General features: G+C 37.6%; 1 protein-coding gene across 1 annotated transcript in view; it reads right to left on the reverse strand.

The window, feature by feature from the left end:
* CAP2 (cyclase associated actin cytoskeleton regulatory protein 2) overlaps window positions 1–13,526 on the reverse strand; it is a 141,407-nt gene that overhangs the window by 106,903 nt on the left and 20,978 nt on the right. Inside the window, exons 2-3 of the mRNA XM_028513799.2 lie at window positions 12,957–13,078; window positions 7,208–7,308 (exon numbers count right to left, since the gene is read on the reverse strand). Of these exons, the coding sequence (XP_028369600.1) occupies window positions 7,208–7,308; window positions 12,957–13,077 (222 nt within the window). The 5' untranslated portion in view covers window position 13,078. The remainder of the gene's footprint in view (window positions 1–7,207; window positions 7,309–12,956; window positions 13,079–13,526) is intronic.

The following is a 13,526-nucleotide window of genomic DNA, read 5'->3' on the forward strand; positions in this document are numbered from 1 at the left end:
ACTGTAGGCACAGTGCTAAACACTGAGAGGCCCAGAGAATAACAACATACATCTGGAACCTCGAAATAAAACCCAGTACTCAACAGGTGGGCCCCAAAAGATAAATCATACCACCCCTACTACATATTAATCTGTTTTAATGGAAACAATTGAAAGTATCAGCATTCCAAGTGCCTTACTATTTAAGCTATTCACTTCACCAAGTGTTTTCTGAAAGGGGAAGGATTTCTATTGCAAATACATTATGAGAGATAAATTATTAATTCATTGAATACTCTGTTTTCTTTTACATTACTAAAACATCTTATATTTGATATAGTTAAAAGTGTTGGTTTGCAATGTGTTATAAAATGTATAATATGTTGTAAAACTTACAGTGTTGGGGGGGCATAAGGGGACTAAATGGTAACGGAAATGATAAAATAAAAAATCTAAAAAAAATTAAAAGATAAATAAAACTTGCAGTGTTAAACTACAGTCTAAACAAAACTAGAAAGTGAAAAAATATACTGAAGGTGCGAAAACATATTTTGTACTTGCCTTATGCACGCTGACAAATCTGCAAGTACATTTCGCACGATCAGAGTGACCCTTGGGTCAGAGTTCCCACCTGCTTGACCGAGACTGTTTTTTCTCATACATTTTCTAATACTGCGTTCTGAGGCATTCTTAGGTGAACGGTGCGTGTGTACATGTGTGTGTGCATGCTGTACATGAGTACGTTTTGTGGAGATGGGTGCGTGGATTCAAATAACAAGATAATCTAGATGAAATCAGGTCATTACTTTTAGACAAGTATTAATTTTCAGGCACTGAAACAGCCTCCAGGCAAGCAATTAAGTCATCCTGAAGTCTAGACAGAAAACAACAATAAATGTTCCAATTATTAGAATAGTTTAAGAAAGAAGGAAAGACAGGGAAAAAAGAAACAGGCAAGAAAAAGGAAAAGGAAACATATTTTGCCGTAGTGGGAAGCATCACTAACATTGGGAAATAATCCTCTAAAATGGTATTCCCAGGGAGAAAATATTGGAGAAAAGTTGCTGGTTACCCTCAGGAACTCCCAGCATGGACTGAGCTGTAAATTCTTGCTATGCTTTTATTTAGAGCAACACCATTTACAAGAGACTCAACAATCTGATTTTTTTTCACAGGTGTGACCCAAAATGTGCCAGCTGGTGGGTGACATGACTTCCCCCCAGCCACAGAAGTCGAGGCATGCTCCGAATGCATTGCTACATATTTTGACTCTTTTATTTTGCTTATGTCAGTGAACATAAAACAGAGAAGTGAAACCAGGACTGATAATTTACCATGAGTTTCCTTAGAAGCTTTCCTCTAAGAGGCGAAAGAAAAGCACTCAGATGAAAGTTTGACCTAAGTGCCCTAGCTGGGTGGCTCGTTTGGTTGGAGCATCATCCCATACACAAAAGGTTGCAGGTTCAATCCCCCTTCAGAGCACATTCCTGGGTTGCGGGTGTGACCCCCAGTCAGGGAGCATTCAAGAGGGCAACTGATAAATATTTCTGTCTCTCCTTTCCTTCTCTTTAAAATCAGTGAACATGTCCTTGGGTAAGGATTAAAAAACGTTTGGAAAAAAACACATTTATTGTACAGGAAGTTAAAAAGGCAGGTACCATCTTAATCTGAGAACTTCGCGGGACCTTGTTCAATTGTTTCATCAAAATATTTTGGTGGTATATTTTATTTTTGGTAGAGTAAATTGGGCAGTCCTGGTGACTAGTGATGCCTGGTGGCCCTTCAAGAGATGTTTAGATTCCAAGTCCAGTTTCTTATTTGCCTGCCCCCTAAGATCTAGATGTGCTATGAAATTAGAATGCTTAAGGAAATAGGGATTGTATGCTATAAAAACAAACATCCTTAAGTTAATGAGTGGCCACAGGGATGTCTAACTAAGGCCAATGACTTAGCAGGGCATGGGCTGTGAGCCATAGCATATGTTTAGTAGTAAATTATGTGTTCAGTGCTGAGAAGAGAAATTTTAGAAATTCTTGAGAGGCAGTGATAACAGAGACTGATAGATCTGTGAAGTTTCTGGGTTCTGCAAATATGGTGCAGGAGCTCCAGCTGAGACAAGGCCAATGTAATGGGGCACGAGAGTAGTCCCATGAGGGACAGAGTTCATCTCTCCTGGAGGTTAGCATTCTCCCCAATGCCTCACTTAGCACAGCTCTGAGAAGACCCACAAAAGACATGAGTTACCGTGATGTTCCACCCTCTCCTCAGCCCTGGGGCCTGAGCCGGCCGTCATAATGACCTTTCCTCATACCGTGGAAGTTTGGTAAGGGGAATGGTAGAGCCGTAAAGTGAGAGGGCAGGAGGAAGGTTGCAGGTAAGTGCCACTTGCTTCTCACTAGGGGTCGAGTTATAAATCAGGGTGTTGGGAGACACAGCTGCCCAGCAGGTCAAGGACAGGCACCTCCCAATGCAATGGATCGCCATGCTGGAGACAAGATTCCTGACTCTGCCATCCAGACAAGGTGCACCATTCACCACATCACCCGCATCACCTAACCTCTCTAGCTTACAGTTTCCTTCTCTGAAGAAAAAAAGAGGGGAAAACAGGAAAAAAGGAGGCAAAGGAAAAAAAATATAAAAGGAGCTATATATTGGAATGTATGATTTCTACGGTATTATATTCTGTAATAATTCTGACTGTCCTGACTGGCTAAGACAGTAAGAAAGGAGATTCCCAATTTAAAGCCTGTATGAAATCTAGAAGCAGAATTCTTTATACAAGTCAGTTTTTAGATCTCTCCCATTTGGAGAATGTGAAAGACATACAGATCTTTTGGGCTTGAGATTGCCAAGGTATCTACATCTAGTTATAATAAAAATAAATGTTCAAATTAAAACAACAAGCAGGGAATTGGAAGCTAAGGGGAGGACCAATGTGGCTGAAGGAGAGTGCAGGAGAGTGAGGGGATCTACGTGGAATGGGCTATTTTGTTGAGTGAAAACTTGTGCTTCTGATTTCTTTTGTGTGTGGAAGCAAGAGGGGCCCTATAAAGACCCAGATTACAAAACACCAAAAATGTAACTGGTCTCTTTTTTAAATTAGTACAAATTACCTATAGATGTTTCTACAGCCAAAGGCAGAATACACATAGAATTAGTAAAACAGATGTGTATTTTGTATTATTTATTTCAGGGGATAAGGTTATTATTTATCCTAGGAGTAGAGTCCATATAAAAGAAGAAGTGACAACATGTAAGACCAAGGACAGACTCATAGAGGCTTCAAGGTCTTTTAAAATAAGGGAGTCTGATTTTCTTCTACAGTGTGAGAAAGCAGGATGCTATTTTTTCTTCAGTGTTTTGTGTATCCTTTCCCTGACATGATTTCTTCTCCTTGCTTTGCATGTTCAGATGACTGAGGCACTTTCCATGGTACGGCTCAACATGCTTTTTATAATGATGGTCATGCTGCCCTACCATAAGCTTTTCAACTGAAAACCAAATTGTCCCCTCATGCTCTGATGCTGAGGCTGCAGGTGAGTCATTCAAATGGGCTGTGAGAGCTGAAAGCCCCTTGGCGGTGAGGTTGTCCAGCTCAGGGTCATGCTGTAAAAAGCAGAGCCAGCTCCATATTCCAAATACAAACTGCTGGTACCAATCACAGGAAGATACTCCTTATTTTGCCACTTTTTAAACTTGTTATCTAGTCAGGATGGTATAAAATGGACAAAACATTTTCTAAACAGTTCAAATAAATGGCAAAGACTAGGAACATCTAGAATAGTGATGGTGAACCATCAGAAGTGCAGCTATAATAATTGTCTGAAAAGGATCATCCTTTATAAAGTCAGGGAACTCATTTGCACAGTGTGATTTAATCACACTATGCTTACATGTGTTATACTTCTCAGGTGTTTCTTTTTTTACCCATTTTAATCAAGATAGGAAATAAATGTTTCAGGCTTCTAGAACCATTTCAAATGTAAATTCTATAAATCTCCTAAAAGGGTTTGAGTTAAGAAGAGGCATATGATTTGCAGCTGTTTCATAATTTTCAAATCATTTAGAAATAGTCCTGAGATTAGTTCCATATACCATATAAAACAACAGGACAGCTTTGTAAAAAAAATCACATTTATCCATTTAAGGATAAATGAGGTCTGACCAAGGGCTTGGTATTACATAGGCCCAGTTCCTAGAGAATCCTTTCCTGTGACATTGAGGGCTATATTTATTCTAAACATCTACTATAAAATTATATAAAATTATGTATTCTTTACTCTTTCTTAAAAGGGGTGCAAGCTCTGTATATAATCCTGGGTTGAAGAGTAATTCAAATAAGCCCTTTGGTGTATGTTGCATACAAGAAGGCTTTACAAGATCTAATCTTTGCTAAACCTGTTATGTTCTTTGGTTCAGCAGAGCTTCCTAATTGTAGCTATTAGTTCCCCCTTTTCTGTGGTCTGTTCTGTCAATAGACTATTGAGTGTTCAGTAAATTAAGCCCAACCAGCAGCCAACACATCAAGACAGACGTTAAATCATAGCTTGGCTGCCCTTATTCATTATTTGTATTTGTGAAATAGTTTTTAAGTACAGGGACAAGATTTAACATGATGCTCATTTGTGTTATTCTCAAATTTCCATAATGTACAATCAGGTATGTGAGGGTTTTTTCCCCCCCTAGGCAACAGGTGTGTTCTTGGAACAAAGTTCAACCCCCACTCTTGGCTTATGTGAGAGGCAGCAGCTGCAAGCTTACTGTCAATGACACATGGTTCTATAAGAGAGAAAAATAAACTACTTGTTCAATGTATTAAAGTAATGGGCAGATGGATGATAGCTCCCTGTGCTTTTCTTTGTCTGGTAGAATCAGAGTCTAAACTTTCAGATAACAAGTGTTTTTCTCATTTTCTTCTCTATCTCCCTCCCTCCCTCCCTTCCTTCCTTCCACCCCTACCTTCCCTCCTTAATTTTTAAAAAGCATTATGTACTCATTACCAAGAATATTCCTTTATTTGAGTTGCACTGTTTTCAGGCTAATGAATGCAAAGAAGAAAAAAGTTCACATAAATCAAGATATATTTTATTTATAATTTAACTTTGTTGTAAAACGAATTTAAAGGAACTGTTTACAATGCAATTCAAGAGACTTAGTGTGCAAAGTCTATATTTTTTAAAAAAATAAAAATAAAATATACTTATTTATAGTGCTCATTATTCTGTAGTAAAAAACTATATAAAATTTTGTGAGATATTACTAATAGGAGTTATACTGTGTATCTCAGAAGCACAGTGTGAATGTTAATTAATAATAACAACAAAACAATGTCTGTCAATCACTAAAGAATCATTTTTAGTGTATTGGGGTAATATTCCACTTGGTATGTTTGCCCTCAGGTACAATTGTGCCTTGGAATATAAGAAGCTCAGCTACTATCTTACTGTGTGCAAACAAGTATATTAAGCTTAAGAACATACCAGAGTAATTATAGAGCTTTGTGATATATTTGAAGGAAGCATGTCTTATTACACAGACTTTTCTAGAACTCATATATGTTAAGAAATTCCTTTCTTTAGCCAATGGGTATTTCTTCTGTTTTATTTAAGATTTTACAATATTTATTTATTTTTAGGGAGAGGAGAAAGGAGGGAGAAAGATGGAGACAAACATCGATGTGAGAGAGAAATATTGACCAGTTGCTTCCCATATATGCCCCAACCACCACCTGACCGGGACCGAACCTGCAACCCAGGCAAGTGCCCTGACCAGGAATTGAACCAGCAACCTTTTGCCTTGTGGAACGATGCCCAACCAACTGAGCCACACTGGTCAGGGCACCAATGGGTATTTCAACAGGAATATTTAATAAAAATAGAGGTCAAGAGAAGAATTTTCATTTTTCTCAGGTGTGGTGAATAAATTTGTTGCAAATGTGATAAGATACGCATCTGTTTAATTACAATCCTGGAACCTCTGGTAGAACTTGAGTCACCAAATCCCCTGGAAGACTGGTGTTAGGTGTTGAATATAATCCCTAATTGGGGAAGGAGAAAAGAGAAGGATCCCTTTTTATGTTTTTTAACCCCAAACCATTTTATTTAAGAATCAGATTTATCTAAATCTATACTGAAAATGGTTTTGCCAGGATTGTCTCATTCTTGAGAAATCTATAAACAGATGGGTTTGGAATTCAATCCTCTGTGAGAAACAAAGGCAAATAAAAAACAAGAAACTGGTGACAGATTTCTAGGTTTTTAATTGGTTTTGGCTATTAAATTGGATTTTTATAAATGCATGCAAATAATGATTAGCCTTAGAGAGGATGTGAAACATTTAAAAATGTATACAAAGCATCTAAAACTAGAAGGCAGGCCTGGATATCATTATAGCACTCTACTAACCCAGAGATTATCAAATTCTATGACTTTGCCTTCCTCAAGATGTACTTTATAAAAAATAATTGTAGCAAAATACAAATATCACAAAATTTACCATCTTAACCATTTTAAGTGTACCGTTCAGTGGTGTTAAGTATATTCACACCATTATGCAACAGATCTCCACATTTTTTCTGAAGTTAGTTAGCATTGCAAAACTGAAACTCTATACCCATTTAAAAAGTTGTCATTTCTAAAAAAAATAAAAAAAAAATAAAAAGTTGTCATTTCTCCCTTCCTTTGCCCCTGATGGCCATCTTTCTACTTCCTGTTTCCACGAGTTCCATCTATGTGAGGTACCTTGACTACTCTAGATACTTCACATAGATGTAATCGTACAGTATTTGTCTTTTGTGACTGGCTAAGTTCACTCCGCATGATGTCCTCAAGGTTTATCCATGTTGTAGCCTGTGTCAGAATTCTCTTCCTTTTTATGGCTGAATACTGCTCCCTTATGTGCACATACCACATTTGGCTTATCCATTCCTCCATCTACAGACACTTGGGTCACTTCAATTTTTGACTATTGTGAATAATGCTGCTATTGGCATAGATGTTCAAATATCTCTTTGAGATCCTGCTTTTAATTCTTTTGGGAGTATATCCAGAAGGGAATTGCTGGATTGTATGAAAATTCTCTTTGTCTTTTTTTGAGGAACCACCATACTTTTTTCTATACTAACTGCACCATTTAACATTCCCAACCCACCGTGCAGAATGGTTCCAACATCTTACCCTTTGCTAGCCTCCTTATCTTTCCACAGAGGACAGGAGAAGACAGTACTCACATGAGTCTCCACATCACCAGCAAGGATCTTACTCTTCTTTAAAAACTCGGCCACCATGTTGTTCATCAGTTTATCAAAGGCTTCCACTGAGGGTGCTACACCTTGGGAAGAAGAATGAGTTGTCATTCCCTGGTAGTTTCATGAAAAGCTGGAACTTCTTTGCCATAGGTGATATGAAAGTTTAATATCATTTATGACCTTTTCATTCTCTTCACCAAGTCATTTATTCCTTCAATCCATATTTATTAAACACTTCTCAATGGCTCAAGAAAACAATGTTTTCTTATTCTTCATTCTCCTCAGTAAGCACTTTCACCTATATAATTTTGCTTAATTCTCCCCGACTCATGGGGTAAGTACCAGATTTTGCCATGTATAATGTGCACTTTTTTGCCCACATTTTTTAGGGAAAAATAAGGATGCATATTATACATGGGTAGCACTAATTCTGTATCTATATAAATGTTTTTAAATTCTTTTACTTATGCTTATATGTAAAAAGTGTATAACTCTGAAAAGCAATAATGATATCGATATATAAAATAATACCCTGAAATACAATAACCAGTTTTGTTTCAAAATATAATTAAATTAAAAATTGATTAAAAAAATTAAAATGAAAGATTTTTTCCTGAAAGTTTTTGCCAAAAATGTGGGTGTGCATTATACACAGCAAACTATGGTAGCATCAGTTTTACTGATGAGGAAATGGAGATGTAAACAGAGCATGTGACTTGACCATAGCCAAATACCACATAAGAGGCAGATCTAAAAATAGGAACAAGCCTTATTAATCCACAGCCAGGGTCCTTTTTTTTTATACTGGCAAGACCAGGTGCTGCAACAACTTTGCAAACAGTTACCAATCCTACTGCGGACAATTAAAAGGTAATATGAACTCTGGACAAGTAAGAAAGGAAGGCTGATGTCACGCATTTGGTCCCTTCTTCACTTCCAGAGGGAGGAGAGGCTGCAATGGTGGGCATGAAATGACTGCTGAGTTTTGATCTGTCAAATTATTGTAAAAGTTGAAATGACTACAGCTCAACCTGCTGTGCTCTGAATTTTTCTATGTTTTAATTCACAGGAAAAATTTTCTAAGTCCTGAACATCCTTAATATTGAGAAAAGTAATATTGAGAATCTCAGCACTAGAGACTACTAAAATCCAAAACAAAAGCTAGGATTCCCTTTCTCATATTGGACACAAATATCCAAGCTCATAGATCTATAAGATGAAGGTTTCATTCCTTTCCCTTTTCCCAGTTGTCCATTTCCACAGGCCCCAAGGGTGAGGGTAGTTGTTCACTACCTCTCTGCCTCCAGTCTAACTTCTAAGCAGGCTGACGAAGCTGAGCTATTGTAAAGATCAAAATATAGTGTGTACCAACTTCTAGACCATAAAAGCAGTGCATGTCCAAAGATTCCTTATGAATCCATTTAGAAACAGATGAAACTATTCATTGCTGTGGGAGAGGCCTGAGAGGTAGGTGTCTGCTGAATATTAAAATAGTAGGAAGTTTCAGAAATGTGATGGAGGCCTCTGAGGGGAGATGGTACAATGATAAAAGGGAATATTTTTTGATTGTCCTTCATCACTCAGCTCTGCTCACACCTCCATCAGGCAGCCTCTAATGACCTCTTTCTCTCCAGCCCGCATCCTTTGAGCATCCCTCAATCAACGCATGTGTGGTCCTGCATAGCAATGCATGGAGGCCAAAGATTCTAGAGGATTAGGACTGTGTATAATTCATCTTGGATTCCTTGCACTTACTATGGTGCATGTCACTTGGCAGGCATGCAAAAATATTTCTTCCACTGTTGAGCCAAATTTACCTGATTGTCAGGGGAAAAATAAAACATATCATAACACCAGTATCATAGGAAGGCAGTTCTTTGATCTGTGCATAGATGGATTTGTAATGACTGGATTCCTCCTAAAAGTTTCTTTTAAATAAAAAATAATAACTTTTTAACTTTAGTTATAGCATCATTGTAATGACCATGTTTATATTTAAGGTGAGATGTTGTCCTTAAGAATTTTTTCAAAATGGAATTTAGAAAATTGCCAAAGTTTACTAATTAAGAAGAAATGGAAGTGATGTTTAGGATAAGGAAAATGTCTTAAGGATGGATATCATTCAGTCATTTTACTAATTATCCTACTTACTAATTACCCTACATTATTTCAAGTAGGATAATAAATTGCTGGCTAAGTTGTTTTAAAAGACCAGACTTTAATAACTGGTTTGGAATGATTTGCTATATAAGAAAATATTTGCTTAAATACTTACATAATCTAATTACATATCTTCTAATTTTGCTTAGCCTATTAATTTTCTCAGAATATTTTTAATAAAGAAAATGCAGTCTACTAGCTCTTTGAGTAAATGGAGTTCAAATTATGGAGGGGTTTTTTTCTTTACTCAACTATACTACACGATCTCTTGGGAGTTACATTTTAGCTTCATTTTATGTATTCATGGCTTTATAGTTAAGGTTGGCAACTTTAGAGAAATGCCTTTTGTTCACCAGATGCCAAAGTAATAAGGAGACGGTTACTGAAGAGAACATAAAAATATTTTCTTACAAATAAGGTTTACTGTATAGTTAACAAAAAGAGGCTTAACATGAAATCATAGATGTGTCTCAGTTGATGCGGAAACATACAGGCCCCTGGCAGACTTCCTTTAAACAACACCCTTTTCAATTCATTCAGAGCATTTGAATTTTCATTATGTTCAGGGGAAAAAACCAGCCTGTGCATTTGTGCTCACGCAGTAATTTCTGTCCCAGGGCATGTAATACAAGGCAGAGCTCCAAGTACGCCTGAAATTCTAGGATCTCCAATGTGGATCTGGCCTGGTGAAAGCTTTGTTTGAAACCCCTTCTTCCACAAAGCTTTTCTCAGCCCCCCAAAGCCTGACAGGATTCAAAATGTGTCTGATAAGGAGGAATCTTATGTGAGACAAGAACAGAGTTGCTAAATTAAATATGGATAGCCCAGTTAAACTTGAATTTCAAATAAACAATGAATAAATCTTTAGAATAAGTGTGTACCATGCAGTACATCCTGTGCAGTATTTGGAACATATTTATATCTCCCCCCCCTGCCAAAAAAGCAGCTTATCGGAAATTAAAATTTCACTGGATGTCCTGTATTTTTATTTGCAAAATCTGCAACCTTAAGGAAGAAGAAATTGAAAAAATCACTGTAGATAACTTAGTTTGCCATACATGGTATCATGCTAAAGAAACAGTTAACTTTTTGTTTGCTCACATAGTTTTTAAAATTTTTTTAAAGTGTGGTTTTAGCATGTCATTTTTAAAGTATATTTTGTTGCTTATGCTATTACAGTTGTCCCAATTTTTTCTCCTCTTTATCCTTCTGCCCTGTACCACCCTTTTCCTGCTTTCCCCAATTCCCCTTTGTTCGTGTCCAAGGTTCGTACATATAAGCTCTTTGGCTTCTCCATTTCCAATACTATTCTTAACCTCCTCCTATTTTGTGCAAACCAATCATGCTTCTCATTCCCTGTATCGTTTTCCCCCATTCTCCGTCTCTCCTTTCCCACCGATAATCCTCCATGTGATCTCCACTTCTGTGATTCTCTTCCTGCTCCAGTTGTTTGCTTAGTTTGTTTTTTTTTGTTTGTTTGTTTTTTAGGTTCAGTTGTTGATACTTGTGAGTTTGCTGTCATTTTACCATTCATAGTTCTGATCATCTTCTTTTTCTTAGGTAAGTCCCTTTAACATTTCATACAATAAGGGTTTGGTGATGATGAGCTCCTTTAACTTGACCTTATCTGGGAAGCACTTTATTTGCTCTTCAGTTCTAAATGATAGCTTCGCTGGATAGAGTAATCTTGGATGTAGGTCCTTGCTTTTCATGACTTTGAATACTTCTTTCCAGTCCTTTCTTGCCTATAAGGTTTCTTTTAAGAAATCAGCTGTTAGTCTTATGGGAACTCCTTTGTAGGTAACTGTCTCCTTTTTTCTTGCTGCTTTTAAGATTCTTTCCTTATTTTTAATCTTGGGTAATGTAATTATGATGTGCTTTGGTGTATACTTCCTTGGGTCCAAACTCTTTGGGGTTCTCTGGGCTTCCTGGACTTTCTGGAAGTCTATTTCTTTTGCATATTGGGGAAGTCTTCCTTCATTATTTGCTCAAATAGGCTTTCAATTTCTTGCTCTTTCTCATCTCCTTCTGGCACCCCTATGATTCAGATATTGGAACATTTAAAGTTGTCCCAGAGGTTCCTCAGCCTCTCCTAATTTTTTTTGAATTCTTATTTCTTCATTCTGTTTCAGGATGTTTCTTTCTTTTGTTCCAAATCATTGATTTGAGTCCCAGTTTCCTTCCATTCACTGTTGGCTCCCTGTGTATTTTCCTTTACTCACTTTGTATAGCCTTTATTTCTTCTTTCGTTTTGCGACTGAACTCAGACATTTCTGTGAGCATCCTGATTGTCAATGTTTTGAACTTTGATCGATTGGCTATCTCCTCATCACTTAGTTCTTTTTCTGGAGTTTTGATATATTCTTTCACTTGGGCCATATTTCTTTGTCTTGGCATACCTGTTAAGTTATAAGGGGCAGAGCCTTAGGTATTCGCCAGGCTGGGGTAACCCACTTCACTGCTTTGTGGTACTATATGTGGGGGAGGGGTCAGAGGGGGAACGATGCCACTTGCTAGCTTTCTCAGCTCTCGCCCCACTTTCCATCACTTCCCTCAGTTCCCACAAGCAGATTGTGCCCTTTCAGGTGCTGATTCCTGGGTGGGTGGGCTTGTGTATGTTCTAGGATCCCAAGGAGCCTCTCCAATGGATGCTCCTGTGAGACTGGGAGTTTCTCCCACCACCACAACCCCCACAGCTGTTTATAGTCAGAGTTTTTGAGGCTTTATTTCCCCACACTAGAATCCTGGTTGTGCGGTTTGTCTTGCTCCCCAGTTGTTCCTTTGTGCTCATCTGAACGTGAATGTGGGAAATTCCATCCACCAGCCACCTCCTTGCTGTGTGTCCTATCCCACTCAGCTTCCCATCTCCACCCCTCCTACCAGTCTGGATGAAAGTTTCTTCTTTAACTCTTTGGCTGTCAGACTTCCATGCAATTTGATTTCCTGGCAGTTCTGGTTGTTTTTTGTTTTTAATTGGTTGTTATCCTTCTTCTGGTTGTGCGAAGAAGTGAAGTGTTTCTACCTATGCCTCCCTCTTGGCTGGAAGAGCTAGCATGTAATTTAAAAGCATATTTGGTTGGGAATAGGCATAGGTAAAACAATGGGATGTAATCATGTAACAAGAAAGTCATATTGAATTCACTCCAGGCTTGCTTCCTTTAAAACTGTAGTTCTTAAATTTAATGATTTGTTCTCTTTAAAATTGAAATCTACAGAATAATAAATCCTTCCAGTTTACATTCTAACTAAGAACATTAGTTTCCTTTTGATAGTTAGATAATATATTTAGTCATTGAGTGTGGAACAGCAGTATAAACACTAAAATGAAAGAGTAATGCTATTTGGCACATGGATTATGCTCTTAACAGGCAGAATGCTGGTAATTTTTGTGAAATTTTTTTCCTTTCTCTTTTTCAGGGATTGCTTGCATCTGGTTAATGTCATGGTCACACATAAAGGAAGGAACAGGGAAGTTGAAGTAAGTAGTTAGAAATACTTAAGAACTAAGTGATGGGGACAAAACTAAGCAACCCACGTAAAGACCAGTAATGGCAAGAGTTTGGGGCCCTACCTCCATTGACACCATTAAGTTCCCCACAGTTCTCAGGAGGTCGGTGTGACACCTCAGACAGCAACTCCAGTCGGCTGACGGCCTGTTCCAGTCTTTCCACCAGCCCCTGCAGCTCTGCCATTCTAGAAGAACACAGGAGCAAACGCAGGCCGTGTGAGCGACAGGCAGGATTCACAAGCTCACACCATCCCACTTAACAGCAACAAGAAGGGAAATAAAAATAACTGACAAGGTCTTTAATTACTTAGAGAGTATTTTCACATGTCAGGAATATATGTGAAATGCAAAAGAATGTAAAACTTAGACCAAAACCTCTCACAAATTTTATTGAGTTTATTTCTATTCAATTCAATGACTTTCACAAGCCTTATATGTAAGATACAAAAATTCACTCTCTTTACACCATTATCAAGTGTTTCCTTGGGTACTTCTTTGAGCTATGATACAATCTATGTCTAGCACTTACTTAAAAGCCCAGAAATATATGTTTTGCAATTAATATTGCCAACTTTTATGCTAAATAGTGGGAACATATTTTAACCATTTCCAATAATTCTTTCTGTTAAAATA

Source organism: Phyllostomus discolor, chromosome 5, assembly GCF_004126475.2.
Source record: "Phyllostomus discolor isolate MPI-MPIP mPhyDis1 chromosome 5, mPhyDis1.pri.v3, whole genome shotgun sequence".
Lineage (NCBI taxonomy): Eukaryota > Metazoa > Chordata > Mammalia > Chiroptera > Phyllostomidae > Phyllostomus > Phyllostomus discolor.